General features: G+C 38.7%; 1 protein-coding gene across 1 annotated transcript; it reads left to right on the plus strand.

Moving 5' to 3' along the window:
* Nucleotides 1-1,245: 1,245 nt before the first annotated feature.
* Nucleotides 1,246-25,599, plus strand: CUNH8orf88 (chromosome unknown C8orf88 homolog). The gene is made up of 6 exons (XM_052717244.1): nt 1,246-4,480; nt 9,745-9,843; nt 14,003-14,076; nt 17,964-18,039; nt 25,018-25,124; nt 25,579-25,599. Exons 2-6 carry the CDS (start codon nt 9,765-9,767, stop codon nt 25,597-25,599), a joined length of 357 nt encoding a protein of 118 aa, XP_052573204.1. The 5' UTR covers nt 1,246-4,480; nt 9,745-9,764.
* Nucleotides 25,600-27,825: the final 2,226 nt, after the last annotated feature.

Consider the following 27,825-nt stretch of genomic DNA (forward strand, 5'->3'; position numbering starts at 1 on the left):
TACCTCTCTTACCTGGTGTCCTTCCTACCATTTTCCCAATTTCTTTCCCATATTGCCACTTTCCAAATTATCACATTGAACCTAAAATCTTTTAATGCCTTTTGGTATCCTTATAAAAGAATAAAAGATCCTTCATCTACAAAGCAGTCACTTGTATTTTATGCTTCTGTGGGATTGAATTGCTGTTATTTGTATTGATTCATGTTTCATTTATAAATGTGTGTAACATATATAATCATTAAATAATACATATCATTAATATTATATATTAATAAATCACATAATAATGAAATAATATATCTCTTTGTGTTTGTCTTATCATTGCAAGGAGTATAGCTTTCCAATGGAAACATAAGTTTTATGTTTGAAAAGTCTCCTTAGGCCCACTTGCCCTATGAGTCCTTCCCTGGGCCTTTTATTCCTCCGACCCTTCAACAGTGTCTTTCTTTGTAACACGTTGTTTCCATGTGAACACTTCCACTACATATACCAACCTCTACTTTGTTAGTCCATGGACACTATTGACACATTATTAATGACTACCATTTCTCTTCTTGTTAAATGTGCTTCAGCAACCCTAGTCTTTCCCCCGTCTCAGTTTGTATTCTTGATTTCTAGCACTTAATATGCATCTTCCATCAAAATTTTCTTCCTAAGTTGATGGATTCAAATATTTAGCACACTGATGCAGTTCTACCCCTGTATCTGTGCAGGTTCTGTGCTCTGTCCTAGATTCCTTGTGGATGTCTGAAACTGTGAATAGTACTGAACCCTATCTATACACTATGTTTTTCTTATAAATACATACCTATGACAATATTAATACACAGTAAGAGATTACTACTAACAACTATTCAGAAAACAGAACCAAGCTAAACAACACAAACAAAAAACAAAACAACCCCCCCCCCAAAAAAAAACACCCAAAAAACCCAGAAACCCAGAAACCAAAACAGTGCACCCTGGAATGTCCAGTGTCACCCCACTGTGAAGAAAACAGATTTTCCCTGTCCCAGCAACTATTGACTGTAAATAGCTTCTTGGTGGAAAGGATGATAGATACCAGAAAAATTATTTCAGAAAATATTTAATTATCTTCCACAATGCTTTACTCTTTATTTTTAAATTTATATATGCACACACACACACACACACACACACACACACACATATATATATTACTCTATCATTTGCAACAATATTTTGGTAATACATTGTTTAATATGAACAAAATTGATATCTCTTCAAACATTTTTTAAATTATTGAAATTTTCAGTTTCACAGTTTGTTAACTATAATATCAATTTTTAGTACTGCTAAATTTGGTGAAACCTGTCATGAGTTTTGTGAGCTCTGAGATTTCAGGGCAATGCAATTCTATGGTTATGTTTGAGACAGACGCTCACTGTGCTGCCCCATTTGGACCCAAACTCAGGGTCATCTTGTTTCAGCCTCCTAAATGTTCAGGTTATAGGTCTCTGTCTCCATACCTGGCTCATTCCAATTCGGGGCCAATAACAAACCTTACTCATTTAGTTGAAGCCATTTGTTTGTTGTCAAGGTTTCATGGTGGATATTTTGAATTTTAGATTATAGTTCTCTCTCACGCCACAGCAATACGGATTTTTTTAAAAGGGTCAACACCATTGCATGGCTCATTTTCATCAATTATGAAAATAATTCAGGAGTCTCTTAATAGTATTTAAAAATTAATCTTCTCAATAAATTAATGATCCTAGTTTTACATGAAAATGTCTTGCAATTAACATTTTTGTCACAAAAATTTCTATGGATTTCATGTAATATAATTAAAAATTTTATTGTAAGATGCATATAAAGTTATACATTGTTTAATGTATTTATGAAAAAATATTTTGAATAGATGAAAATTGAATACTCTGTCTATAATTTTCCACATGGGGGTTGGAGGATATGTTGTCTGTACTGCCCATAACTTCTAGTGCTATGTTGTAAGCCACATTTTTATCAGGATAAATCCATTACCTGACCTGAACTTTAACCTTTGATGCCAAGTGAAATACTGTCAAGTGGATGGTAAAGAGTGTTCCTCAAACCTATTTCTACACAAGGATAACTAGCAATACATTGATTGTACATAGAAGTTTGAACCAGATATTTTCTTTTTGGGCCATCAACCAGCTCCCAAATCATGACACGGAGACTTACTATTAGTTTTGGATGCTTGGTCTTATCTTAGCTCTCATTTCCTGCTAGCTTATCTTAGCTCTCATTTCCTGCTAGCTTTTATAACTTAACCTGTTTCTTTTCATCCACATTTTGCCTTGGGGATTTTTACCTTTCTGTCTTTATAGCTTACTTTCCTGCTGCGTCCATGTCTGTCTGTCTGGCGGCTGCCTGGCTGGCCCCTGGCGTCCCCCCCCCCCCCCTTCTCCCTTGTTTTCTCCTCTCTTCTTCGTCTTGTCCTCTTGGGCCAAGATTTGTCCTCCGATTTATTCTCTCGGCCCGCCAGCTCCACCTGTCCTTTCTCTGCAATTCAGCTCTTTATTAGACCAATCAGGTGCCTTAGGCAGACAAAGTGAAACAGCAACACATCTTTTCATAACTAAACAAATGCAGTATAAACAAATGTAACACACTTTTACACAGTTAAAGTAATATTTCACAGCATAAGCGAAAGTAACACATCTCTAGTTAATTCTACAACAGAAGTTTTAGAATTTCATATCTTTTAAAATGGTAAACCATATATCACATTCCAGATCAAGATCTTTGTTTCTGAGAGCTTTAAAATAAAATTCAATTCCCTTAAAACTGTGCACAAAATACTGATTTTTGGCTTTTCCCATTCTTTAAACTTGTCAACATTATCATTTTGTTTTCTATAGTCCAATTATACTAGCCTTACCTCAGTTTCTAGAATACGGCAAACAACAATTTTCTGCCCAGGCTGTTCTAAAAACCCCTTGCTTGTTCTCTACCGACACTCAAGCCTAGGTGACCATCCTCCTTCAGTACCCCACTCCAGTCAAACTTTGACTTGCCCCCCAAGTCTCATTTCCTTTGGAGGTTATTTTACCTTTTGAGGATTTTTTTTCCTCCTAAATGCTTCCTTCTGAAATGTGCAAGTTTTTCTTAAACATATTTCCCTAATTCTCCAATTTATAATGCCCATGAAATGTGTGTGTATGCATACAGTACATGTACCAGTGTACATTTTCTGCAGTTTTTGATATTACAAACTAAACATCGTATTATAATCTCATATGTAAGTCTCAAACTCTTCCTTTCCCAGGCCTACTTCTTGTATCCATTACATACATACATACATATTCCACCACCACTGACTCAGTTTACCCTCTATCAGATATCCAAGACACCCTAGTGTCTCATTCCCCTGTCCTACCAAACTGGCAATAACTTTACTGCTATCTCTTCCTTAAGATCTCCCTTCTTCCATACTTAATGCAGACGACTCATTTCTTTTTTCTTGCAGTGTTGGTAAATTTCTCCACAACTTGTGTTGCTGTGTCTGCCTCTTCCCAGAACATCTACCCCCCACAGCACTGTTAGAATGGTCTTTAAATAATCAATTTTGATCATGTCATTTTTCTGTCACTTAAAGATAGACCATTAAATAAAGCCTCAAAGTCTGGTTTAATGTTTCATTTTCCTCTTCATCCACCTCTGCTTACTCTGCGCTGAAAACATTTTCCTCTCTCTTTGTACTTCCTCTCACGTTTCTTCCAGGTAACTGTAAACACGGAAGCATTGCCTTCTCAGAAAACTTTGACCTGGGCCTAAGCGTCAGCTTTGGCATGTTTCTACTGTACTCCTAACCTAAGTGTTCTGTTCCAGTTCTTACCCAGACCCACAGAACGGGCTACTCTGTGTCGCTTTGTGTAAAGCCCTGTGAGGGCTGTCCTTCACACACACACACACACACACACACACACACGTCCTTCAGCACAGGCTTATGGACATCCTGAGATGGCAGTGAAAAAAGTTGACGAGAACGGAAAGGAAGGTGGAAAGCAATGGATTTGGACTGAGTTTTGTTAACTAATTTTGATCTTTTCAGGACTGTAATCTGCTGAGTGGGATGTGGTCAACTCTTGGATCTGGAGTCATCCAGGCAACAAACCTCCCGATAGGTCTGTGAGGGAGTTTCCAGACTGGGTGGGGGTGAGAAAAGGAGTATTATAAATGGGTGAGGCTTGGGGGACTGAGTGAATGGGGCGAGGTGAGCTGGGCACCAGCGTTCACCTCTGCTTTTGACTCCGGATTGGCTATGACCAGCTTGCTCCTGCCGCACCTTCTTCACCAGGATGGTCTGTAGCCTCACACTGTGAGCCCACACAGAACCTCTTCTTCAGTTTGTGCCAGTGCTCTTTGGGTCACAAGAAACAGAAAACACGGTGAAAATGTGTATTCCTGCTGGATGGGCGCCACTTCTCCACCACCATCCTTGTCGACAGCTGGAATCCAGAAGACATACCAGGTAGAGTCGCCGCCAGCCCCTTTAAACAGGAAAAAAAAAAAAAAAAAAAAAAGGCTTCGGGCGCCTGCTCCAGAGCTTGGGTCACAGACGCGGCACCCGCGGACCCCGCTGCCCTCCCTGGGTTGGCCTCCCTCACAGAGGCGGCTTCGCTCACAGAGGCGGCCTCCCTCACAGAGGCGGCTTCGCTCACAGAGGCGGCCTCCCTCGCTCACAGAGGCGGCCGGGACCCCACCCTCGGGCTCCGCGCAGCGCAGACGGCCCGCCTAACGGTCCCGCGACGCGGGGGCTGAGGACTTGGGTGCCCGAGGCGGTCCATGCGGGCGCGCCCCGTCCAGGGCAAGCTCGCCCGCTCACCCGCCCGCCCGCCCGCCCGCCGGTCCGCACCTGCCCGAGGAGGAGGTCGCCGCCCGCCCGCCCGCTCGTCCGCCCGCCCGCCCTGCCTGCGCGCGCCGCGCCGGCCGCCCCAGGCGCTGCCCCGGACGCGCGCGCCGCCGGTTTAACGGTCCTGGCCCCGGGGCCCCGCCCGCCCGCCGGGGCCCGCGCCCCGCCCCCTGCCCGCTGCCGCGGCGCCCCAGGCCGCGAGCCGACCGACTCGCGGCGGGAGCCGTTCCCCGACGGCAGCCGGGCGCTCGGCCGCCGTGTCTGGGCTGAGCGCCGCGCCGCCGCGCCGGAAACCCTCCCGGGTCTTGAGGCGGTAGGTGAGGGGAGGCCGCCCGCGGAGCCCGGGCACCGGGTGGGCTGCGGGCACCGCGGCGGAGGAGCGGGCACGGGGAGCGGAGGCACCGACAGCCCCGGAGCCTCGGTGCTCGCCCATTCGCCCGCAGGTGCCCGCTGGTGAGAAGGTCCAGACGGCTGGGCACACACCTGTTGCCTGGACATCTTGTCTCAGCGACTCGTTAAACTGTGTCTTTTGTTGAAAGACACTAAAACAGACAAAACCAAAATCCAAAACATAAAAACAAACAACAGCAACGAAAAACTCTTTTTGTCGCCCACCCCCCTGGGGTTTTTAGAGAAAGTGCGAAAATAAGATGCTGCGGGTAGCTGTTGGATAGTTTTTGATTTTTTAAAAAACCAAATAGGTCAATTAGATTTATGGAATATAAAATTCTTTTAACTACCTAGTAATAGATTCTATCTCCCGTTCGTATTTGTTTTCTTACTTTTCATTTATTATTTTTTCATCAGGACTGGTTGCCTTAACAAGCAGCGTTTGGTTTTAAGAAATACTTTGTAGTGTAGAATTTTGAAGTAGGAAATTGAATTTAAATGTTAACGAGTTTTCACATGGGATATATACGGAAGGTAAATAAAGGGTGATCTTGTTTTTAAATTGAGCTAGAACTCCGCATCCTTATTTTGGTGGTGCTAGGAATAGATCTCAAGGCCTCACACATCCTGGCGTAGCACTTTCCCGCTGAGATACATCCTTACCCTCAAGACGCCCAGAATTTAAAGGGGAGATCTTAATTTTAGTACTCAGAGTGTCTAGCCGTGACTTGGTCTCTAATTCACTCTGAAGCCAAGGATGAGTTTGAATTCCTGATCCAAGGGCTGGGATTATAGGGGTGAGCCATCATACCAGGTTTTTTTTTTGCAGTGCTGGGGATCAAATCCAGTGCTTCGTACGTGCTAGGCAAGTCCTTTACCACCCGAGCCACACGCCCAGCCCTATGTATCTTAAACTCTGAATTATGATTCGTATGAGGAAAACGTCGTAATGAAATATTCTAAGAAAAAAATGTAAATCGAGGAAATGGAAAGTGTTAGCATATACAATTTATTCACCAAGGCTTTATAAATGAATGTGCCGTCTCCTGGTTAATTTTTCATCAATACATAAAATTAATTGCATGTAACAGTGGAGTCATGTCTGAACAAATAAGCAACTTTGGAGACTGATGAATTGGCTAACTCTGTAGACTGGGGTTTCTGAACCTCATGCTTGTCATCTGTAAGGTGGGACTAATCATTTCAACAGTTAATGTATAGCTCAGTGTTAAGTAACATTTATAAGGTATTTAGGATGTAGTAATATCTAAAGAAATGGTGTTTTAATTTAAAACATCTATACTCTATACAGATTACATCCAAATTTTTCAGTTTACGTGCTTATTCTACTATATTTTAGAAAATTCTAGTTAATTTGTAATCTCAGAATTGACGAGGACAGCTTCTGCAAAACAAGAAAGAAACCGAGGATGTAGTTAGTATTGGTACCTGTGGAATAATAGCTACAAGGCCCTTCACTAATAGGCCTAATAAGTCCACTGATTTCACTCCTAAGCAACTGGTCCTTCAAGAGGATACATTTTTCAAACTTGAAAGAAACTTTATTTAGCAACCATTCTGAGGAATATATTAATAGAAATGAATATTTTTGAGATATTATGCCAAATGACCTTTTAAAAATATAATGAGGTCTAAGTCACAAACTGTACATTTGCATTCTAAAAGAGAAAATTCTTAGGGCCTGCCCTTTGCTACTCAATGTTATCAGTGAGATCGTTTCTTTTGCAGCTACTGTCCTTTGTAAAAGTCGAGGAGATAAATGCGTACTCTGGGTAGCGCTGGCAGCATCAAGGAAGCTGTTAAGCTCTAGGATGAAACAGGCATTAAACACAGAAGTTATTTTATACACCACCTTAGTAGTTCAGCTAAACCTGTTATTTTTAACTAATGGAAATTTGGATTGTGGTTCGTGGAGTCCTCTCTTGATTAGAATCTGTAGCTCAGATACGTGTGGTGGTTATCTTGTAAATACTTAACCCTCTAATTAATAAATGATGATAGCGTATACTATTCTAAATCACCCTCTATCATGTCAGTGTGTCTGTGCAAACCGAGTTTAGTTTTAAAAGAAAACATACATTAAAAAGTATGTGTGCAACCATATTTTCTAATTTCCTGATTGATGTGAATTTATATATGGGAAGTCGTAGGTGTCTCTTTTCTACTGCCGACTGGAAGGTAGGTGGTACCAAAAGGGCTTTCATTTTCTGTGTAGTGTTTTGCAAGATCTGTAACTCCCAACTCTTGAAATTCCCCAGTTTGAATACTGTGGATTTGCCTTGCTCAGCAGCTGGAAGAGACTTCACAGTCTACAGCTCAGTTTCAGCTGAGCAATGGAAAACAAGGAACTGTGTGCCAAGGTCTTCTATTCTTTTGTGTTCTGATTCACTAGTTTTATGTGGGAAACAGGGAGGACCGTTGCTGTGTGGTATTACTAGAGTCCTCATCAGAATTGTTAGGATGACCATGAAGTGAAGAAATACGTATTATAGTTAATAATGTGTATGAAATTCTCAATAAATGTAAACATTGATTAATAGGTAGTTGCAATGTGTGTAATAAGTACTGGATTGGAAGAGGTTACAGAAATGTTTTGTGAAATCATAAAAAGTCTTCTTATTGAGAATCTGAGCAGTTTAGCCTAAGTGTGGGAAGGATAGAAGATTGTCCCCCAGCATGGGCAAAGCCTAGCCATCACTTCCTAGTCTGCTGACCTTGCATTATTACGTTCTCTGTCTATACCTGAATTATAAACTGAGAATGACACATTAACTTCTACTGAATTATGTAACACAAGTGTTCCTCAGTGATTTATGTAAGTTATACTATTTAGTATTTACATCAAGCTTAGGGAGTATGATGGTTATTATCTACTGTCATATAGGTAGGTGTTAGAGGCATGATATGAATCCAGGCATGCTTACATAAAAATCATTAATTTTGAGACACAGTCAAGTAGCTCAGGATGGCTTTGGATTTAACTAGGTGGCCCAGTGTGGCCTCTAACTTGCAATCTTCTTGCCTCAGCTTTCTGAGTGGTAGGATTACAGGGCATACCACTCTTCCTGACTTCTATGAATGGTGTAGAGTTATTTATAATAATATGTACATAAGTGGTTTGTTATACATACCATGGATATAATCTACTTCTATTATTATTAGTGCAGAAGATTTTGAACTGGTGGGCAATATTTTTGTTTTGTTTTGGTAGTGTCAGGTAATCTAGATCCTTGCACATGGCAGGCAATATATCTACCCTTAAGATATATTCCAAGGTATTTTTAACTTTTTTATTTTTCACACAGGATCTTGTTAAGTTGCTTAGGGTGGCCTTGCAATTCTTCTGCCTTATTATCCAAGCAGTAGTGGTTACAGCCTTCGCATGTACCACTAGTCACATGCTCATGTTTTTAAACTTTAGGTGTATACAAAAGGATCACAGTTCAAAAGATGGCAATATTTATCTAGTTGCTCAAGGAACAGCCTGCTTTATCCATATTTTATATTTTTCAGAGGATATTGGGTGAATTAATGTTTCTTCATTAAGAAGAACCTATTTTCCACTTTTGTCTAGTATGGAAGAAAAAGTATACTATAATGTCCTCTAAATGTTATAATGTAGACATATTCTTGGTGTCACAAGGTCACATATGGGAGTCATTTACATCTATTTAAAAGGTGGTCAGAGAGATCAATTAAGAACTTCTGTGGACAGACAGTGGTGGCGCATAGCTTTAAGCCCAGCACGCAGGAAGCAGAGGCAGTTTGAGGTCAGCCTGGTTTACAGAGAGAGTTCAAGGACTGCCAGGGCTGTGAAATTAAGAGAGTAGATAAGAATACATGAGGAATCTTTGGCAGAGAAATGGACAGGAATCAGAGTGACTAAAACCATCAAACTGAGGGTATGTCTAGTAAAAGAGTGTTTAAGGGAGTTGGTGATTAAAGAATTCAGGAGAAGAACATTTTTGATACCACAGCTCTTAACTCCATTTTGGAGATGTTTAATTGACATCCCAATGATAATGTAGAAATGGAAATAACAGTGGGGCTAGCATTTAATACATAAAGGCTAAGGTATACATCACATCATATTTTCATGTGTATGTGGATAGTGGTAAATATGAATATCAATGAGTTAGCTGAAAGGACTAAAGCTAAATGTAATCATCCGTAAATTTATAATTATAGAGTAGAAGAGGAATCAGTTAAAGTAATTAGAAGAGGCAGCCAAAGACATAGGAAACAATACAAGATAATAGAGTCACATAAATTGAAGGAGGAAATCCCTTAAAGAGGGATTGTGTAACTGTGGTGAAGACTGTATAGAGGTTGAATATTTTAAATGAGTTTCATGTGTGTTTCCACTTTAATGTTTTCAAATCAGTATTATTGTTGTTTACATATATGGAAAGGGTATAAATGGTCTTTATTATTTTGTCTAAAAGATAAAAATGTGTTTTCCCCTATTAAAGTATGGAACCTCAAGGTCTTTATGACAATGGAAACCAAAAAATTGATTGGCAAACCGCTTCAACCAGCAAGACCTGTTCGTCATCTCTCTTCTTCTCCAGGTGAGTGATGGAGTATTTAATTCTTTAAGTATTAATTTATTAACTACTAATTAGTATTTGGAAGGTTAAATCATTTATAAGTAATTATTTGAAGTGGATTTTAAAAGAAGTAATAAAAATTAATGATCCCTTCTGTTGGAAGAGTTTACAAATGCTTTCTAATGATAAAGAGGTTATTAGTATCTGCTGACCCTGAATCTTCCACATCAGGCAGGGAAGGGAGAATAAGCCCTTACTTGGACGTAGCTGACTTTTTTGTTTGTTTGTTTGTTTATTTTAATGTCTTATTGCATAGTTAACTGGTCTCTGGTCAGAGAAACACCCTCCATATAAATCATTTGTACCTTGTGATTATTGCCAGTGCATAGTAGTCATGTTGTATAATGTCTTTTAAAAACACGGAAACAAAATGACCATTTTTGTAGGAAACAATGCTTAGAGGCTAACATTACATTGTGCATGTAATGCCAATAGGAGTTGGGGACATGCTTGAGCTGTTCAGAAGTCAAACAACAATAACAATGTAAGTAAGCCAGGACTCTCAGCTGAGGCCTGTAAACTACCTGAGACATTAAGGAAATAAGATTGCAAACTCCAGGTGTATTTGGGCCATAGAGACAGTTCAGGTCTGATTGGACAGCTTAGTAATAACCTACTTCAAAATAAAACCAAGGGGGCTGGCAAAATGGTGCAGTGGGTAAAGGTGCTTCCCCCCAAGCCTGAAGACCCAACTTTGATCCCTGGGACCAACATGGTAGAAGGGAGAAGTGACTCCTGCAAGTTGTCCTCTGACCTATACCTATACTTGCGCGCGCGCGCGCGCACACACACACACACACACACACACACACACAGAATAAATAAATGCATTTAATAAAGAATACAAAACTGGCTAGAGATATAACTAATTCATAGAGCCTGGAACATGCGAGGTCCTAGGTTCAATCCCTGGTAAACCCTCTCCCAATCTTAAATGTTTTTCTTCCTGTTCACGAAAGTGTTCTTGGACACAATCTTGAAATATGTGATTCCTTGCTGCTAGAATGGTTTCTGTGGTCTAAATTAAGTGGCACACATATAAACTGCTTCACAATTTCTTTAGTCTAGTTTGTCCCACTGATTTAATGGATTGCTTAATAAAGGAAGAATATATTCCCTTTTTTTCTATAAAAATGAAGCAGGAAATGTAGACATGTAACCAAACTGCTCCCATCCTTGGTTCCTCCAAGAAAATGGTCAGTACATAGTCATGCTCCCTTTCAAGAGAGTTGTGCATTAACACAGACAGGTAACTTACTGGATCTTCCAGGTCAACAGCATTGGTGTATGGATCCCATGTCCTCTGAATTGGAAGCTCTTGAGTAGAGTCAGATTTCCAATTTATCATAGAGTGAATGGCAGCTGTTCCTTCCTGTGATCAGCTTTTAAAAAAATTATTAGTTAATTTATTTTACATCCTGACTGCAATTTTCCTTCCCTCCTCTCCTCCCACCCCGACCCCCGAATCCATTCCTCTTCTGTTTCTGTTCAGAAAAGGGCAGGCCTTCCATAGGTATCAACGAAGCATGGCATATCAAGTTGGAGTAAGACTAAGCACCTCCCCTTGTATTCAGGCTGGGTAAGGCAACCAAGATAAGGAGTAGGTTCCCAAGAGCCAGCCAAAGCATTAGGGACAGTCCCTGCTCCCATTGTTGGGGAGTCCCACGAGTAGACCAAGCTATATAACTGTCACATGTATATAGAAGTTTTAGGCCAGTCCCATGCAGGCTCCCTGGTTGTTGGTTCAGACTCTGAGTTCCAATGAGCCCAGTTAGTTGATTCTGTGGGTTTTCTTGTGATGTCCTTGACCACTCTGTCTCCTTCCTTCCTTCCTTCCTTCCTTCCTTCCTTCCTTCCTTCCTTCCTTCCTTCCTTCCTTCCTTCCTTCCTTCCTTCCTTCCTTCCTTCCTTCCTTCCTTCCGCAGGATTCCCTGAGCTTGGCCTAATGCTTGGCTGTGGGTCTCTGCATCTGTTTCCATCAGTTACTAGATAAAGGCTCTCTGATGATCATTAGGGTAGTCACCAATCTGATCACAGGAGATGGACAGTTCAGACTACATATCCACTATTGCTAGGAGTCTTAGCTGGGGTCATCCTTGTAGATTCGTGGGAGTTTCCCTTGCATCAAATTTCTACCTGACCCCACGATGCCCCTTCCCCTCCATCAAGACCTCTCTTCTAGTTCTCTTCCCCTCCATCCACCCACCAACCAGATCCCTCAAGTTCCCATCCCCACCCACCCCCAGTCCACCCAGGAGATCTCTTTTGTTTCCCCTTCCCAGGGAGATCCATGTGTTCCCCCTTGGGTCCTCCTTGTTACCCAGCCTCTCTGGGTCTGTGGATTATAGCATGTTTATCCTTTACTTTATAGCTAATATCTACTTACGAGTGAGTACATGTCTGTCTTTCTGGGTTTGTGTTACCTCACTCAGCATGATTTTTTTTCTAGTTCTATCCGTTTGCCTTTAAATTTACTGATGTCATTGTTTTTAACAGCTGAGTAATACTCTATTGTATATATTTTTTTATACATTCTTCAGTTGAGGAGCATCTAGCTTATTTCTAGGTTCTGTCTATTACAAATAAAGCTGATATAAACATATTTTAGCAAGTATCCTTGTGGTATGATTGAGCATCATTTAGGTATGTGCCCAAGAGTGGTATAGCTGGGTCTTGAGGTAGATTGATTGCTAATTTTCTAAGAAACTGCCATATTGATTTCCAAAGTGGGTGTTGAAGTTTGCACTCCCACCAGCAGTGGAGGAGTGTTTCCCTTGCTCCACATCCTCTTCAGCATAAGCTGTCATCAGTGTTTTTGATCTTAGCCATTCTGACAGGTGTAAGGTAGAATCTCAGAGTCATTTTGATTTGCATTTCCCTGATGGCTAAGGATTTTGAACATTTGTTTCTTTGCCATTTGACATTCTTCTGCCATTTGAGAATTCTCTGTTTAGGTCTGTGCCCCATTTTTAATTGGATTATTTGGTTTGTTGATATGTAGTTTTCTTGAGTTCTTTATATATTTTGGAGATCACCCCTCTGTCATATATGGGGCTGGTGAGGATCTTTTCCCATTCTGTAGGCTGCTGTTTTGTCCTATTGACAGTGTCCTTTGCCTTACAGAAGCTTCTCAGTTTCATGAGGTGCCATTTATTAACTGTTGATCTTAGTGCCTGTCCTACTGGTGTTCTATTCAGGATGTTTTCTCCAATGCATTCAAGGCTCTTCCCCACTTTCTCTTCCATCAGGTTCAGCGTAACTGGGTTTATGTTGAGGTCTTTGATACACTTGGTCTTGAATTTTATGCAGAATGATAAATAATGATCTATTTGCATTCTTCTACATGCCAACATCCAGTTATTTGTTGTAATCAATATCCACCATTTGTTGAAGATGCTTTATCTTTTTCCATTGTATAATTCTGGCTTCTTTGTCAAAAATCAGATGTCCATAGGTGTGTGGCTTTACATCTTCGATTCGATTCCATTGATCTTGTCCCTGTGATCAGCTTTTGTCAGCACTCTTCCCCATCTCGATTTTGCAGGTCCAGATTTTCACTGACCCCTTTCCTCTAAGGCTGTGACATAGATGAATGGGAAAGAATGCAAGGTGACCCTGATCTGTACCTGAAGTATAATACATTTAAGATACAGTGAACTGGAGGCTTGTTAGATAGAAAGCTAAATTAAAAAATCAATCTTGAGCTTTCACAACATATTTGTACACTTTGCACAGCTCAGGTCCTCAGAAGGATTTTCTTTTCCCTCAAATGCAGATTAAATTACTTCCTTTGTGAAGCCTTCCTGGCACCCTCAACCAACTATGGCACCCCTGTGATTTCTCTAAAGCTCACAGTAAGAGTATAGTTTACTGTGTATGAAATTATATGGTACCCATTACTTATGAGCTTGTTTTTAGACTGTGAAGTCTTCTCATGCTTGTTACCTTTCTCCTAACAAGCTATGACGTCAGAGGATGGAATAAATATATGTTGGATAATGAACCATCATAAGCATTTTGTAACAATGCCAAAGATGTCAGAAACGTGTGCTTTTTAGACTATGGTATATCATTTATTGAACATGTGAATATTTAAAATAGTTTTTCCCTCTTCTTACAGGACCAGTATTCCCTTTTAACTTTCAGAATGAATATCCATGTAACACTCAGTGCTTACAAAGTGGAGTTGGCCGAGTAAGTCTTAGAGATTATAACAGATTGAGCTGGGGAGTAGCTCAGTAGCATAGTTGATGCTTATCCAGGGATTGTGTGTGTGTGTGTGTGTGTGTGTAATATATGTACACACATTATAGACTATAAAATGACATTGCTAAGTGGCTGTATGCCTGATCTTATGTTAAGAATATTGTTCTCTTTTTAAAAAAAGTTAAGATATATATCATACATATATTAATGATTGCATACCACCCATATACTTCTCACTTAGCATTTTAAAATGTAATATTTTCCTATAATTGTTTAAAAAATTAAAAACAAAAGCCTGACAATTCAAAACTCACTGTGTATTTTTCTAAAATTAATTCCCTCTTCTTGCTACCCTCCCCAGAGCTAACTATCCTGGTTGTTTTTTTTTTTCCATGAATATATTTTGAATTTTTGCCATAATAGAATTATTTTAACTACTTTATTTTTTTAAATTTTCTTTAATATCAATAATGAAAAATTAAATTTATGAAGTGATACTTAGTGAAGCTTTCCTTCTGGCCTACGGCCTTTCCCTGGTGGTCCCTTTCCTAGTAATCTAAGTAGATATCCTGATGCTGGAATACATCCAGAAGTAAGCTGTGGGTACACAAGTGTTGACAACTGGAATTCTGGGCAACTGTCTAACAAACAGAGCAGCTCCACGGCTGCTGATGGAGAAAAAACACTTCAGCTTACACAAACAGACCCCATTGTGAGTCCGTTTTCTTTTGATGGATAGTTGTTTCAATTTTATACCAATGTAACAATGGCCCTCCAGTGCTTTTTTCACTTTTTCAAGTTTGAAAGATTCTCTATGATAAAACAATAAACAAACAAAACCAGGAAGAGAATTACTGTGTTAAGCAATGTTCTCATAGGTGGTGGTGCAGGCCTTTATACCTTTAATCCCAGCAGGGAGACAGAGGCAGGTGGATCTCTGAGTTTGAGGCCAGCCTGGTCGACAGAGCAAGTTCCATGACAGCCAGGGCTACACAGAGAAACCCTGTCTGGAAAATCAAACTAACAAACAAAAAAATAAAACAGAAAACAATGTTCTCACCTTTAGCTCTGTTAGCTACTCAGATTATGCAGTGAGGTAAATTTTCTATGTAGGGCATAGAACTCTGTCACCTAACCAAGGTCCTTATCTTGTTATTATCAGACATTTTTTTCTTGCTAAGTGGTTGCAAATTCTTTTAATTTTTATCTCTATGGCCTAAGAATTGGAGTATCTTTTCATGTGTTTAGTTTGACTCATAGTTTTTGTATGTGTAAAGAGAATTGCCAATTCACATCATTGCCCATTTTGTTCTTGTTAACTTCTTTCTTTATATTCCTTTGAAATATATTTTGGGTTTTGATATTGTTCTTATATACACAGAAAATATTTGAAGAACATGGTCTATGAGAAAGTTGTTTCACATTTGGGAATTTGTGAGTTCCCGAAAAGAGATGTCATGTTTTTCTTTGTATTTCCAATTCAAACCACAGTGCTCCTATTTCATGGGTACCCTGTGTTCCTTAAGTGACTGCGTTCATTAGGGTGATTGCTAACTAACTGGCATCTTTGTTATATCAACGTTATTGAAAAAATACAAGATGGTTATATTTTGTTCCTATTCATTAAAAGTCAACATCAGTATGGCGAAGGGCACTCCTTTAGGTACACACCTCATAGCTGTGTATACCAGCACCAGTCTTCAAAGCCCACTTCAGCTAGCTCTGGTCTGGCATATGGCTTGTCACGAAACTCATCTGGTCTTTACTTTGACTGTAAACATGATGATCATGCTTACCTTTGTATGATTATGACATGTCACAGAACATATAATCACTTTGCAAAACTTTTAGTAAGTATTCTTTTTACAAGTGTGAAATATTTTAGATAATGGTTTTTTTAATGTGAATAGGCATGAAAAAGTATAATTTTACCTTTGATGTTAGGCCTTGCTTTGAAGTGGCTATTTCAGAGTTTAATGATCATCCACTAAAATTTCAGATGTGAGAAAGAATTTTTTACATGTGTTTATTTGTGCAAAGTGTGTGTATGTTTTATAACTCACTGAGTATAGTTAGTGTTACTTGCATGTGTGTGAGTGTGGAGTTACTTAGTGAGTCATGAGCACCTTACCAGTGGCTGAGCCTCTAAAGGAAAATACCCCCCTCTCTTCCAGCTACCATTAAAGCCAATAGTCTCCATCTAGTCCTGGAATTCATGTGCCCCTCTGCCCCCATGCGAGAACGCTAAGGGCTCAGTTGTGTGCAGGTCTTGTGCAGATAGCCATAGCTTCCCTGAGTTCATGTGTATGATGCCATGCCGTACACAGCAGCAAGCATCTCACAGCATCTTTATATCTTATACTGTTTTCACTCCCATCTTGGGGATATTCCCCGAGTCTTGAGGGGTGGGAGAGATACTGGTGTTCCATTTAGGGATGAGAAGTCAACATTCACTTGGACCAGTTATGAATCTTTGAATTAACTACTCCCCATCCTATCAGAATGTGGTTAGTTAACTGCAGAACATGCATGCCACTGTTTCACCACTATTCACATCTCAATACTGGCAAGTCAGTGTTACATAGCACCTGGGGGTTATCTGTAGCTGGAGTTTGCTCCAGTCCTGCCTGGCCCAAGGTCAGGACAAGTCTCTCTCACCCACCAGTCCTGCAGTCACTCAGACCCAACCGAGTAAACACACAGAGACTTATATTGCTTACAAACTATATGGCTGTGGCAGGCTTCTTGTTATCTAGTTCTTATATCTTTAATTAACCCATATCTATTAGTCTATAAGTTGCCACCTGGCTTGTGGCTTACCGGTACCTTACGTCTCGCTTTTCATGGTGGCGGCTGGCAGGTCTCTCTGTCTCAGCCTTCCACTTCCCAGAATTCTCCTCTCTCTCTGTCCTGCCTATACTTCCTGCCTGGCTACTGGCCAATCAGTGTTTTATTTATTAACTAATCAGAGCAGCACATTTGCCATACAGACTATCCCACAGCAGTTATCACTGTATCGTCAGGATGAAAGCTATATGTCTGTGACCAAGGATGAGAGCATGCGTAGTTAGGAGTGTAGGCATAAAGATTTGGAAAGACTTAGACATGTCCATTTAGCAAAGCAACAGCAGTAAATTATCCCCGTCGAGTATATTACCTCACAAGCCAAGGGCTTTTGACCAGGTTTGCAGAACCACGCATGAATTCCCTTCTGTGAAATGGGCCTGAAATCTTAACAGAATTAAGTGGTTAGTTAGCTGTGTAACATGCATGCCACTGTTTCACTGCTGGTCACAGCTTGACTGGTAAGACACTATTATATAGCATACAGGGTTTATTAATGCATAAGATCATTCATAATTTGCTCCACAGTAGCCTGCAAAGCATCTTTTGGCACTATAAAAGCTAGCCATAGGGGAGGAAGTTTTCAGGTCAGTTCCAGTTTGATGCCTTTGTGTCCTACAACCAAATATGTGGTTTCAGAATCAGAGTCTTACCATCTAGTTGTGTTGGGTAACCAAGGACAATGGCAATAACTATATTGTTTTTGGGAATTCTGCCCCCCCCCTCCATGAAGCAGCTCATAGGTGAGCTGAGATTGACTTGGAATACTGTCTCCCTCTGTACCAGGCTGACCTTGAATTCACAACCCTCCCACCTCTGCCTCCTGAGTGCTGGAGCTGTAAGGGTGCAGCAGAATACCAGCTTTCTGTTGTTCACTTTAAAAAGCAAACTTATAGCTGGAGTTTATTAGTTAGCTCCAAGTATTCTGTGATTAATATTTTAGGCCTTACAAAATGCCTCTGGGTGGTAAAAAGAAATGTTACATAAATGCTTCAGTCCCAAGTTTAAAAGTAGGTTTTCTTACTCAACAGTGTAAGACGAATGGAATGCAAGCCTTTTCTCAAGGTCTTAATGAGCAACAGCAACACCAGTCTCCAGTTAAAAAAGGTAAACTTTTGCTAAAATTCTCAACTTTAATCACAGAGTATCCTCAGTATTCATATAAAGTTAACTCTCTTTGTCATTTTCCTACCTATCTATACATAAGAATTTTATTATATTTTAGGTTGAATTGTTTGTATTAGTAATTACATTCGTTTTTCTGCTCTCAAAGAGACGTCAGAATAACAGTTATTTCAATGAGATGGAAGGTTATATATTTTATCAAAATTTTCATTGGGTGGTTTGTTTGACTGACTTGTAGTATACATACGTATGCACATACATACATATTCTCTCTTTCCCTCTCTCTCCTCTCCTCCCTTTTCCTGCCCCTCTTCACTTTTAGTGTTTAACCCCGTCAGGTACCAGACACCTGATTTCCAAGTGTTTTCCCTGCGCTGGAACACATTGTCTCAGTTCCTTCTTTCAGTGCTCAGCATTTTAATTAGATGACTCCCGACTTGGAGTGTTTCTCTTTTGGTGCTGTGTTTTAGGATTAGATGGAAAAAAAAAAAGACTGTCAGCTCTTATGAATATTTACCCTTGGTCCCTTCAGGGTTTGATACTTTTATAACTTTGGGGCTTTTGATCCATTTTGAGTTAATTTATGGATCTGTTGTGAAATTAGAGTCCAGCTTTATTCTTTTTTTCATGTAGCTATTCAGAATTAAAGACACATTTTCCTCATTGAATGTCCTTGGAACCTTTATTGGGGATTAGGTGATGTGGACATTGGTGTTTATTTATGAACTCTCGGTTCTAATCCTTTATCCTATATTTTTACCCTATGTTGGTGCCACACTGTTTGAATACTGTAGTAGCTTTGTAGAAAGTTTGGATTGTTGGAAGTATAAACCCTCTAATGCTGTTCTTTTTCAAGATAGTTTAAACTATTTGGGGTTCATTGAAATCCGTATGTTTTTTAGGATCAGATTTTCCATTTATGTAATAGACAACACTAAAATTTTGGTAGTGATGGCATTGAATCTATAGATCATTTGGGAGGAATATTACCATCTTGAAATACCATGTCTTCCAATCAGTGAGCAAGGTATGTGTTTGTTCCAGCTGCTGTCTCTTGTCCTGGGAATGCTTATCAAACAGATTAAGTTTTTAGTGAAGTTACAGGGTTCAGAGAAAGTTGATTCTTCCAGGTGTTTACCAGCTTTTTCCCAGCTTGGCTCTTTTCCATAATGTCACTCAGGTTTTTCCTCGATTTTCACCTTGTCTTCATTCATCATCTCTCTTTGCTCAAGTACATTCTTCAGAAAATTTATGAAGAAGGGTGTTGAACAGGTGTTTGAAAATGACATTTTTCCACTTTCACATGTGATTGATAGTCTGCTAGACGGAAAATTTCAGGTAAAGATGAACTTTCAAAATGCATGCTTTTAATAAGGTAGACACAAAATCTGAGCTATCTTAAGTTCTTGTTTACACGAAACAACTAGAAAAGGCAAGTCTATAGAAACAAACGAGACAAAAGTGAACTTTCTCAATATGAAGATACTGTAGGGTCCTCAATGTGGAATTTTTTTGCACGTTTCTTGGTAGTTTTTCTCCACTCCATTTTTCTCTCTGTTCCTTTTCTAAAGCCCCTGTTTGGGTCTATTATTGATAGCATCGGCTCTCTAGTGTGTTTTATATTTCCTTAGTCATTCTTTACCTTCTGAACACTCTTTCCCGCCCCCATGCGCACATGCTCACGTTGCTAATAGCTTTTCTTGTTTTTTCTCCTGGGGCAGCACAGCCCAATGTGAAGTTACAAATCCTTAGTTTGCAGCCACTGGCTGTTCCCATCACGGAATTGATCCCATCTTATGAGCTGCTTCTACACAGCACTGTCTAAAGCAGCAACTATCCAGTCTCCTCCTCCTCATCTTATTATCCAAATGTAAAATCCTTTCGTCTCAGAGAATCTATTCCATAGGAGCTTTACCGAAAGATACAATGTAGATATTGTAGAAGTCGCCATTTTAAGTGGGTGAATTGTCTGTCCTCTTGCTAAACTGCAGAACTGTGTAAGAATCGCTGCACTTCCATCACAGAACACACTCATTTGTTGCACATTTGCCTCATTCCCTATTTCCACACTCAAGCAGCGAATACTAACTGCTATCATTTTCTATTGTGTATTACTTTTTTGTTTTTTGTTTTTTCTTGAAAAGTGGTGGATAGGAATTTCACTATATGGCTATACAACATTTTATTTATCCTTTTGCATTTTAATGTTTGATTATTGTTGATATTGATTGCTTATATAAAAAGTTATTGTTTGGATTTTTTTATTTCTCTGGAGTAGAAGTTGGGTTGATGTACCATAGAAGAGGTAGATGCATAATTTCATCATACTGTTTTAGAGTGACATTGTAGCTAGATGTATCTGTGACTCGAATTGCTTGACAGTACTTGACATTCATAGCTCATCATTATTATTTCAGTTGCAGTAATTCTAATAGACTCTAATTATCAAATGGCCATATCAAGGGAATTTAAAACCTGTGTTCAAATATGTATATAGCCATTTCATCATGTTGAATGTTGGTAGGACGTTGCTCATCCTATCTTTTTATTTTATAATTAATGTTTGATAAGAACTCTATTCTTTTTCTAGACAGTGACCATTTGAGGTTGTTTTTTGTTGATTAATCAGTCTACTGAGATGATAGTAAGAACCAGCTTTGTCTTTAATTGTTTTGCTTTGTCTTTGATGGTTGTAAATTCCTTTGTCTTACTTTGGGCTTGTTTAGTTTGTCCCCCACTCGACCCCAGCATTTCAGTGTAGCTTATTAGGTCATTACTTGTATTTATTTATTTTCTTAATGATATGATTTGTCTCCACAAACCTTTTATTGAGGCTCAATTCCCCATTATAATAGTAAGAATGGGGACCTAGTCTTTAAAATAGATTAATGCCAGTCCCTCTAACATGTTCATGCCTCCTATGCTAAGATGCCTCCTTGCGTGTTAAGATGAAGTCAACAGTTCCTTCCTTCCCAGATGCCATGGTGTTTAGGTTTTTCAGCCACCATAATGATCAGCTGCTTTTATTTCTCAACTACCTACAGTCAGGTATACTGTTAGAAGAACACAGAAACAGAACAAAACATTTCTTTATATGTTTTATGTTTTATTACATATGTTTAAAACATACATGTGTTATTAGTTGAGAATTTTGTACAAAGTACTTTGATCACACTCATGTTCCTCTCACAACTCCTTCCAGATCTCCCCCCACCCTCCACTTTCCTACTAATCCAGTTCTGTGTCTTTATACTCTTTGAAACTCATTAAGACAAATTTCTGCTACCCCAATATTCTTAGATGTGTAGTATTCTGCTGGACTGTGGTCAATTTACCAGGAGCTATAATCTGGGAGAAAAATGATTAACATTTTTCTAACTAACAATTGCCAAGAGCTCCTTGGCTAGGGAAGGGACTTCATGCACAACCCCCTCTCCACGCCGGGATTTGGTGTGACTTGGGCTTGTATTGGTCCTGTGCAGGCTGTCATAGCAAACACTGTGAGTTCATATGAGCCCTTCTGCCCTTCTGTGTCCAGAAAACACTTTCCCTATAGTTGTCTACAGCCTCTGGCTTTTACACTCTGTCTGCTACCTCTTCTTCTTCAATGATCTCTGAGCCTTTGGAGGAGGAGGTGGAGTATGTCTGTTCCATTTAGGACTGATCATTCTGCAGTGTCTTATTCTCTGCACCATGGCCAGTTGTGAGTCTCTGTGTTCATCAAGTAAATAGAAGCTTCTCTGATAAAGGTTGAGAGATGCATTAATCTAAGTCATGAGCAGTCACTTTAATACTGTGTTCACTTAGCAGAATAAAAGTAGTAGCTTTAGGGATGGCCACTTGGTGTTGATAACCGATTGGAATGTTCTTGTCTGGGAAGACTACTTCTCCAGCTCTTATTATTTCTTAGTTACCAGTAGTTCTTACTGTAGGGTCAAAGCCTGTTCGCTTTCCTCTGTCGATGTTAGCATGTCTATTGGTATTGTCCTTCAAAAACAATTTTTTTCAAGTAGTAACTTCTCCCTTATGGCCTATGAATTGTTCAACTATAGGTCCTTGGCCCGATAATGGTGCCAGGTGTGGGTTTCATGTTGTGGAATGGGCCTTAAATCCAATCTCAAAGTGATTGATAACGTTTGTTGTGTTTATGGCACTACTGCCACAGTGGCATGGCTTGCCAGCCTGGTCATTATTATGGCTCCCAAGGTGTGAGATAAGTGAGGTAAGACTGACGGTTAACTTTTCTCCTCTCGTAGTGTTCATAGCACCTTCCAGTACTATGAAAACTAGCCAGTAGGGTGAAGCTTTTAGATCAGTACCAGCTTGGTTTCTCCATGTTCTATGACTCAAATATGTGATGTCTTCAGCAATAGAGTTGCCCCAAACCTTTGATGCAATAAGAATTTGTTCCCATTGAAGCTATGTTTCAGCCATATTGTACATATTTGAGAAAGACTTACGTTTTAAATTTACATGCATGAATTTTTTTTGCCTGAGTATATATATATCAGGCACCAAATGTATGCCTGATGCCTGTGGAGGCAAGAAGAAGATGTCAGATCCCTTGGACCTGGAGTTACAGATAATTGTGTACCACCAAGAGGATTCTGGGAACTGAACCCAAGTCCTCTGCAAGAGCAGCAAAGATTTTAACCTTTGAGCCATCTTTCTAGCCCTACTCTACAAGTTTTAAATGTTATATTTGAATTGTTCACTTTAAAATATTTTTAATTGTATTTTATGAATGTATGTTGAACTATATTATTTGACTTGTTAGAAATTTGAGATTTTATAGGTATTATTATAGATTTATAATTTAAATTTGTTATTATATAGACTTATTTATTAAGACTTGTTTATGGTCTGACTTATAAGTGCTATCTGTATATTGTACCAAATATATTAAAAAGGAACTTATGTTTTTAGGTGTCATGTTTATAATTTTAGTTAGATAAAATATTTAATAATGCTCTTGAGGTTGCTGCTGATTTTTGTGCTTAATTTTCTTACTTTCTGAAGGAGAGTTTTATAATACTTGATGTTATTGTCTAAGTTTCCCAATTTATTTCTGTTAAAGTTGCTTCATGTCTTTTAAAAGTCCATTATGTAGAACATAATGATAATTACCTCTTTGTTTGAGAAGATAGCTAGCCACTTCAGATTTCTTATTCCTAGTCTTGGTATATATCATATCATATACATATATCATATACATATATAACACACATATATCCACAACATACACACACATATGTATATATAGCTTCCACACAAAAATATTTTTTATTTTTTTTTTTTATTTTTTTATTTTTTTGGTTTTTCGAGACAGGGTTTCTCTGTGTAGCTTTGCGCCTTTCCTGGGACTCACTTGGTAGCCCAGGCTGGCCTTGAACTCACAGAGATCCGCCTGCCTCTGCCTTCCGAGTGCTGGGATTAAAGGCGTGCGCCACCACCGCCCGGCCTCAAAAATATTTTTTAATGTGTCATTTGCAGGCAGTACAGAGTAAGAAGAAGGCCTTCTTTACCCAGTGGCAACTTGTATGCATTTATGCAATGCTTTTCATAGGAGTCAGAAAACTATGGCTTATGGATCAAATGCTTCTTTTAGAAACAAAATTTGTTGAAAGAGAGCCACACTCTTCATTATGTATTATCGGTGGCCACTTTTGTGCTATGACACAAAATTGAATAGTTGTAACAGGTTGTATGATTCCATGATTCTCAAATATTTGTTAGCTGACACTTCCTAAGAGAAGTTCTTGTTTTTTTAGAGCATTCACATTTAAAGTGGTTGTTGATATACTTGGATTTAGGTCTATTATTTTATTATTTGTTTCTGTTGATAATAGATGATTTTTATTTTATTTTATTTTTTTATTGCCTACTTTTAGATGGTTTTGTGTTTATTTCATGTTTATTTATTGACCTCAGAGATTATTATATCTAACCTTGTTAACCTTGTTACTTATTTTTAATATTGTACTATTTCAAGTATATGGTGATGATACATTTCTGGACATGTATGCAGGCCACTCTATACATCTATAATTTAGAAACACACCAGACCACATTAGAACTCTAGCCTTTAACAGTGACACACATTTGAATACAATTTAGAGGAAAGAGCATGACTCTGCTGCACTTGGCCAGTTTATCATTTCTTGTGCTCTTGCATTTGAAGAGGAAAGTTTCCATCTAGGATCATTTCTTTTCAGCTTGAATGACCTTTAACAGTTCTTGCTGATCAGGTCTGCTAGTGAATTCCTTTGCTTTCCTTTATGAAAGAGTGTCAGGAGAATTACTGTGGAATTTTCTCTCCACACTGATAAGAAATATGTCAGTTTGTTTCTTTTAGTTCTTTTAGAATATTATGGCCATTGCTTTCAACATCAGCACATGGTCAATATTGATGATAGTTCTGGATGATTTATGAGGAGAAATTGGGAGATATTTGAATAGTTGGTTGCCTTAAAGATAGGGACCCTGTCTTGGAACTCTTTACCAGTATCTAGCATAATTCTTGATATACAATAGGCATATAATAAATGTTTTTTAATTAGTTTGATTGTATTAAAATTATAGTATTGATTGAGATTAGATAGGATCCTGTGGTTCCATTTTGGTATGATCAGAATATTACAATAGATATTAATAATATCCATTGGCATAGTCAACAGATATTGCTGCTGTTACACTTTATAATATTAGGTCACCTTGCTATACCTGAGTAAGCCCTGTATTACATATTTTTCCATCCGATTCTTCTTTCCTTTTTTCCCTTCCTTGGCTTTCTTTCCATGTGAAAGGAAAACTTGATAAGCTTTTTTCCCCCTATCTTTTCAAAAGATACTGCCTGCCATTTAATAAAATAGTGGACAATTTAGAGACATCTAAACCAAGTCGACGAGTTATCTAGAATAGTATTGTTTTATAATTATGTTTAAATTTTACTATCTACAGAGAGAATTAAATACAGCAGAGATTTCTTGTTGAAGCTTTCAAGTGTTTCCATCTGCAGAAAAAAACCAGACTTTCTGCCTGATCATCCCATTGTACTTCAAAAACCAGTGAGTCATTTGCTGATCTTTTATTGCACAATTATGTCCCAGGTGTTAGTTTTTAACATTTTTAATTTGATTATTATAGATTAAGAATTTTGACATTCTGTATTGTAAGGTAATGGTAGTACAAAAAGCATAATAATTTAAATGTACCCATGTAATCAATCATAAAATAATCATCATTCTACTTAAGAGATAGAACAAAATAATTTTTATTTTCTGAATGCTAAAACTCTTCAGCTGAAAGATTATGAAAATATCATCTTGCAGCCTAAAAGTTCTAGCTTAGTTTTCAATTAACTTCTATAATCTACCTGAAATTTGAAATTTATTTACAACAATATGAAGTGGGAGTTGTTTTAATTTTTTTTCCTGTGTGGATATCTAGTCATCCTAGCAATATTTAAAGAAAAGCAGTGCCCTGACACTGTGTGGTAATGTGTCCCTGGCCTATTTGTAGGCTTCTATTCTGTTCACTTAGTCTTTTTTTAAAATACAGACCACTCATGTTATCTCTTTACTTTGCTACTTAGCCCCTTACATTTCCATGACAAACCACCAAATATAGAAAAATACACACAGTAGTATATAATGAACCCTGCTGGATGCTTATAGGAAAGGACATGGGTTTCCCTATCACACTTGTGGTAGAGACAATTGATCAAATTGTTGCTTCACTCTGTATATTGCTAGTTCAAGCGTGGGCAGTAACTTTCCTTGAACCTCAATTTTGTAATTAAAGATGAGGCTGATGACTTCTGTGTGGCTAGGATTACATCAAGTAACATATAAAAATACAAATAATGTGCCTACCAGTCATTTTGCATTCCATAACTTTTTTTTTTATGTTCTTTTTCATCTCTACTAATTTTTGCCTTTTTTGCTTGTTCTCAAAACCATTATTTGCTTTAGGTAAAAGTAATATTTTTTTCTTTTTTCATTAAAATTTTTTCTCTTATATATTACATCCCAACTACAGTTTCCTCCCCATCCCCTCCTCCCAGTCCCAGCACACCCTTCCTCTCCCCAGATCTCCTCCTCCTCCATTTTCTTTAAAAAAAAATGAGTAGGCCTCCCGGGGATATCCACCGAGCATTGCATAGCAAGTTACAACAAGACTAGGTACAAACCCTCATATCAAGACTGGATGAGGCAGCCAAATAGGAAGAAAAGGGTCCCAAGTGCAGGCGAAAGAGTCAGAGGTACCCCCATTCCCACTGTTAGGTGGCCCACAAGAACACCAGGCAAGTGTCTTTGTGGTAGGATGGGGTGTCCTTTTGCTATATGCCCAAGAGTGGTATAGCTGGGTCTTGAGGTAGATCAATCTCCAAGTTCTGAGAAACCACCATAATGATTTCCAAAGTGCTGTACAAGTTTGCACTCCCACCAGCACTGGAGGAATGTTCCTCTTACTCCACATCCTCACCAGCATGAGCTGTCACTTGTGTTTTTGATCTCAGCCATTCTGAAAGGTGTAGGATGGAATCTCAGTGTTGTTTTGATTTGTGTTTCCCTGATGGCTAAGGATGTTGAACATTTTTTTTAAGCGTTTCTCAGCCACTGGAGATTTCTCTGTTGAGATCTGCAATGCACTTTTTAATTGGATTATTTGGTTTGCTGATGTCTACTTTCTTGAGTTATTTATATATTTTTGATATTAGCTCCCTGTCAGATGTGGAGTTGCTGAAAATCTTTCCAATTTTGTCCAATTGACAATGTCCTTTGCCTTACAGAAGCTTTTCAGTTTCATGAGGTCCCATTTATTGATTGTTGTTTTTAATGCCTGTGCTAATGGTGTTCTCTTCAGGAAGTTGTCTCCTGTGCATGTTCAAGGCTATTCCCACCTTCTCTTCTATCAGATTCAGTGTATCTGGTTTAATGTTGAAGTCTTTGATCCATTTGGACTTGAGTTTTGTGCATGGCAATAGATACGGATATAATCGTATTCTTCTACATGCTGGCATCCAGTTACTGAAGATTCTTTTTTTCCATTGTGTATTTATGGCTTATTTATAAAAAATCAGGTGTTCATAAGTGTATAGATTTATGTCTGGGTTTTCAATTTGATTCCATTGATGAACCTGTATGTTTTTATGCCAATACCACGTGGTTTTATTACCATAGCTAGGTAGTACAGTTTGAAATTAGGGATGGTGATACCTCTGGAAGTTCTTTTATTGTACAACACTGTTTTAGCTATCCTGAGTTTTTGTTTTTCCATATGAAGTTGAATGTAGTCCTTTTGAGGTCTGTAAAGAATTGTGTTGAAATTTTGATGGAGTTCTCATTGAATCTATAGACTGCTTTTGGTAAGATGGCCATTTTTGCTATGTTAATCCTACCGTAAATCCATGAACATGGGAGATCTGTCTATCTTCTGATATCTTCTTCAATTTCTTTCTTCAAAGACTTCAAGTTTTTGTTGTATAAGTCTTTCACTTCCTTGGGTAGTTACCCCAAGATATTTTATATTATTTGTGGCTTTTGTGAAGGGTGTTGTTTCCATGATTTCTTTCTCAGCCTGTTGGTCATTTGTATGTAGGAGGGCTAATGATTTTTTTAAAAAATTAATCTTGTATCCAGTTCTTTCACTAAAGGTGTTTATCAGCTGTAGGAGTTCCCTGGTAGAATTTTTGGGGTCACTTAAGAATACTATCATGCCATCAGCAAATAGTGACACTTGGACTTCTTCCTTTCCAATTTGTAT

The sequence above is a fragment of the Peromyscus californicus genome, unplaced genomic scaffold (assembly GCF_007827085.1).
Source record: "Peromyscus californicus insignis strain IS unplaced genomic scaffold, ASM782708v3 Scaffold_5__1_contigs__length_169319896, whole genome shotgun sequence".
Lineage (NCBI taxonomy): Eukaryota > Metazoa > Chordata > Mammalia > Rodentia > Cricetidae > Peromyscus > Peromyscus californicus.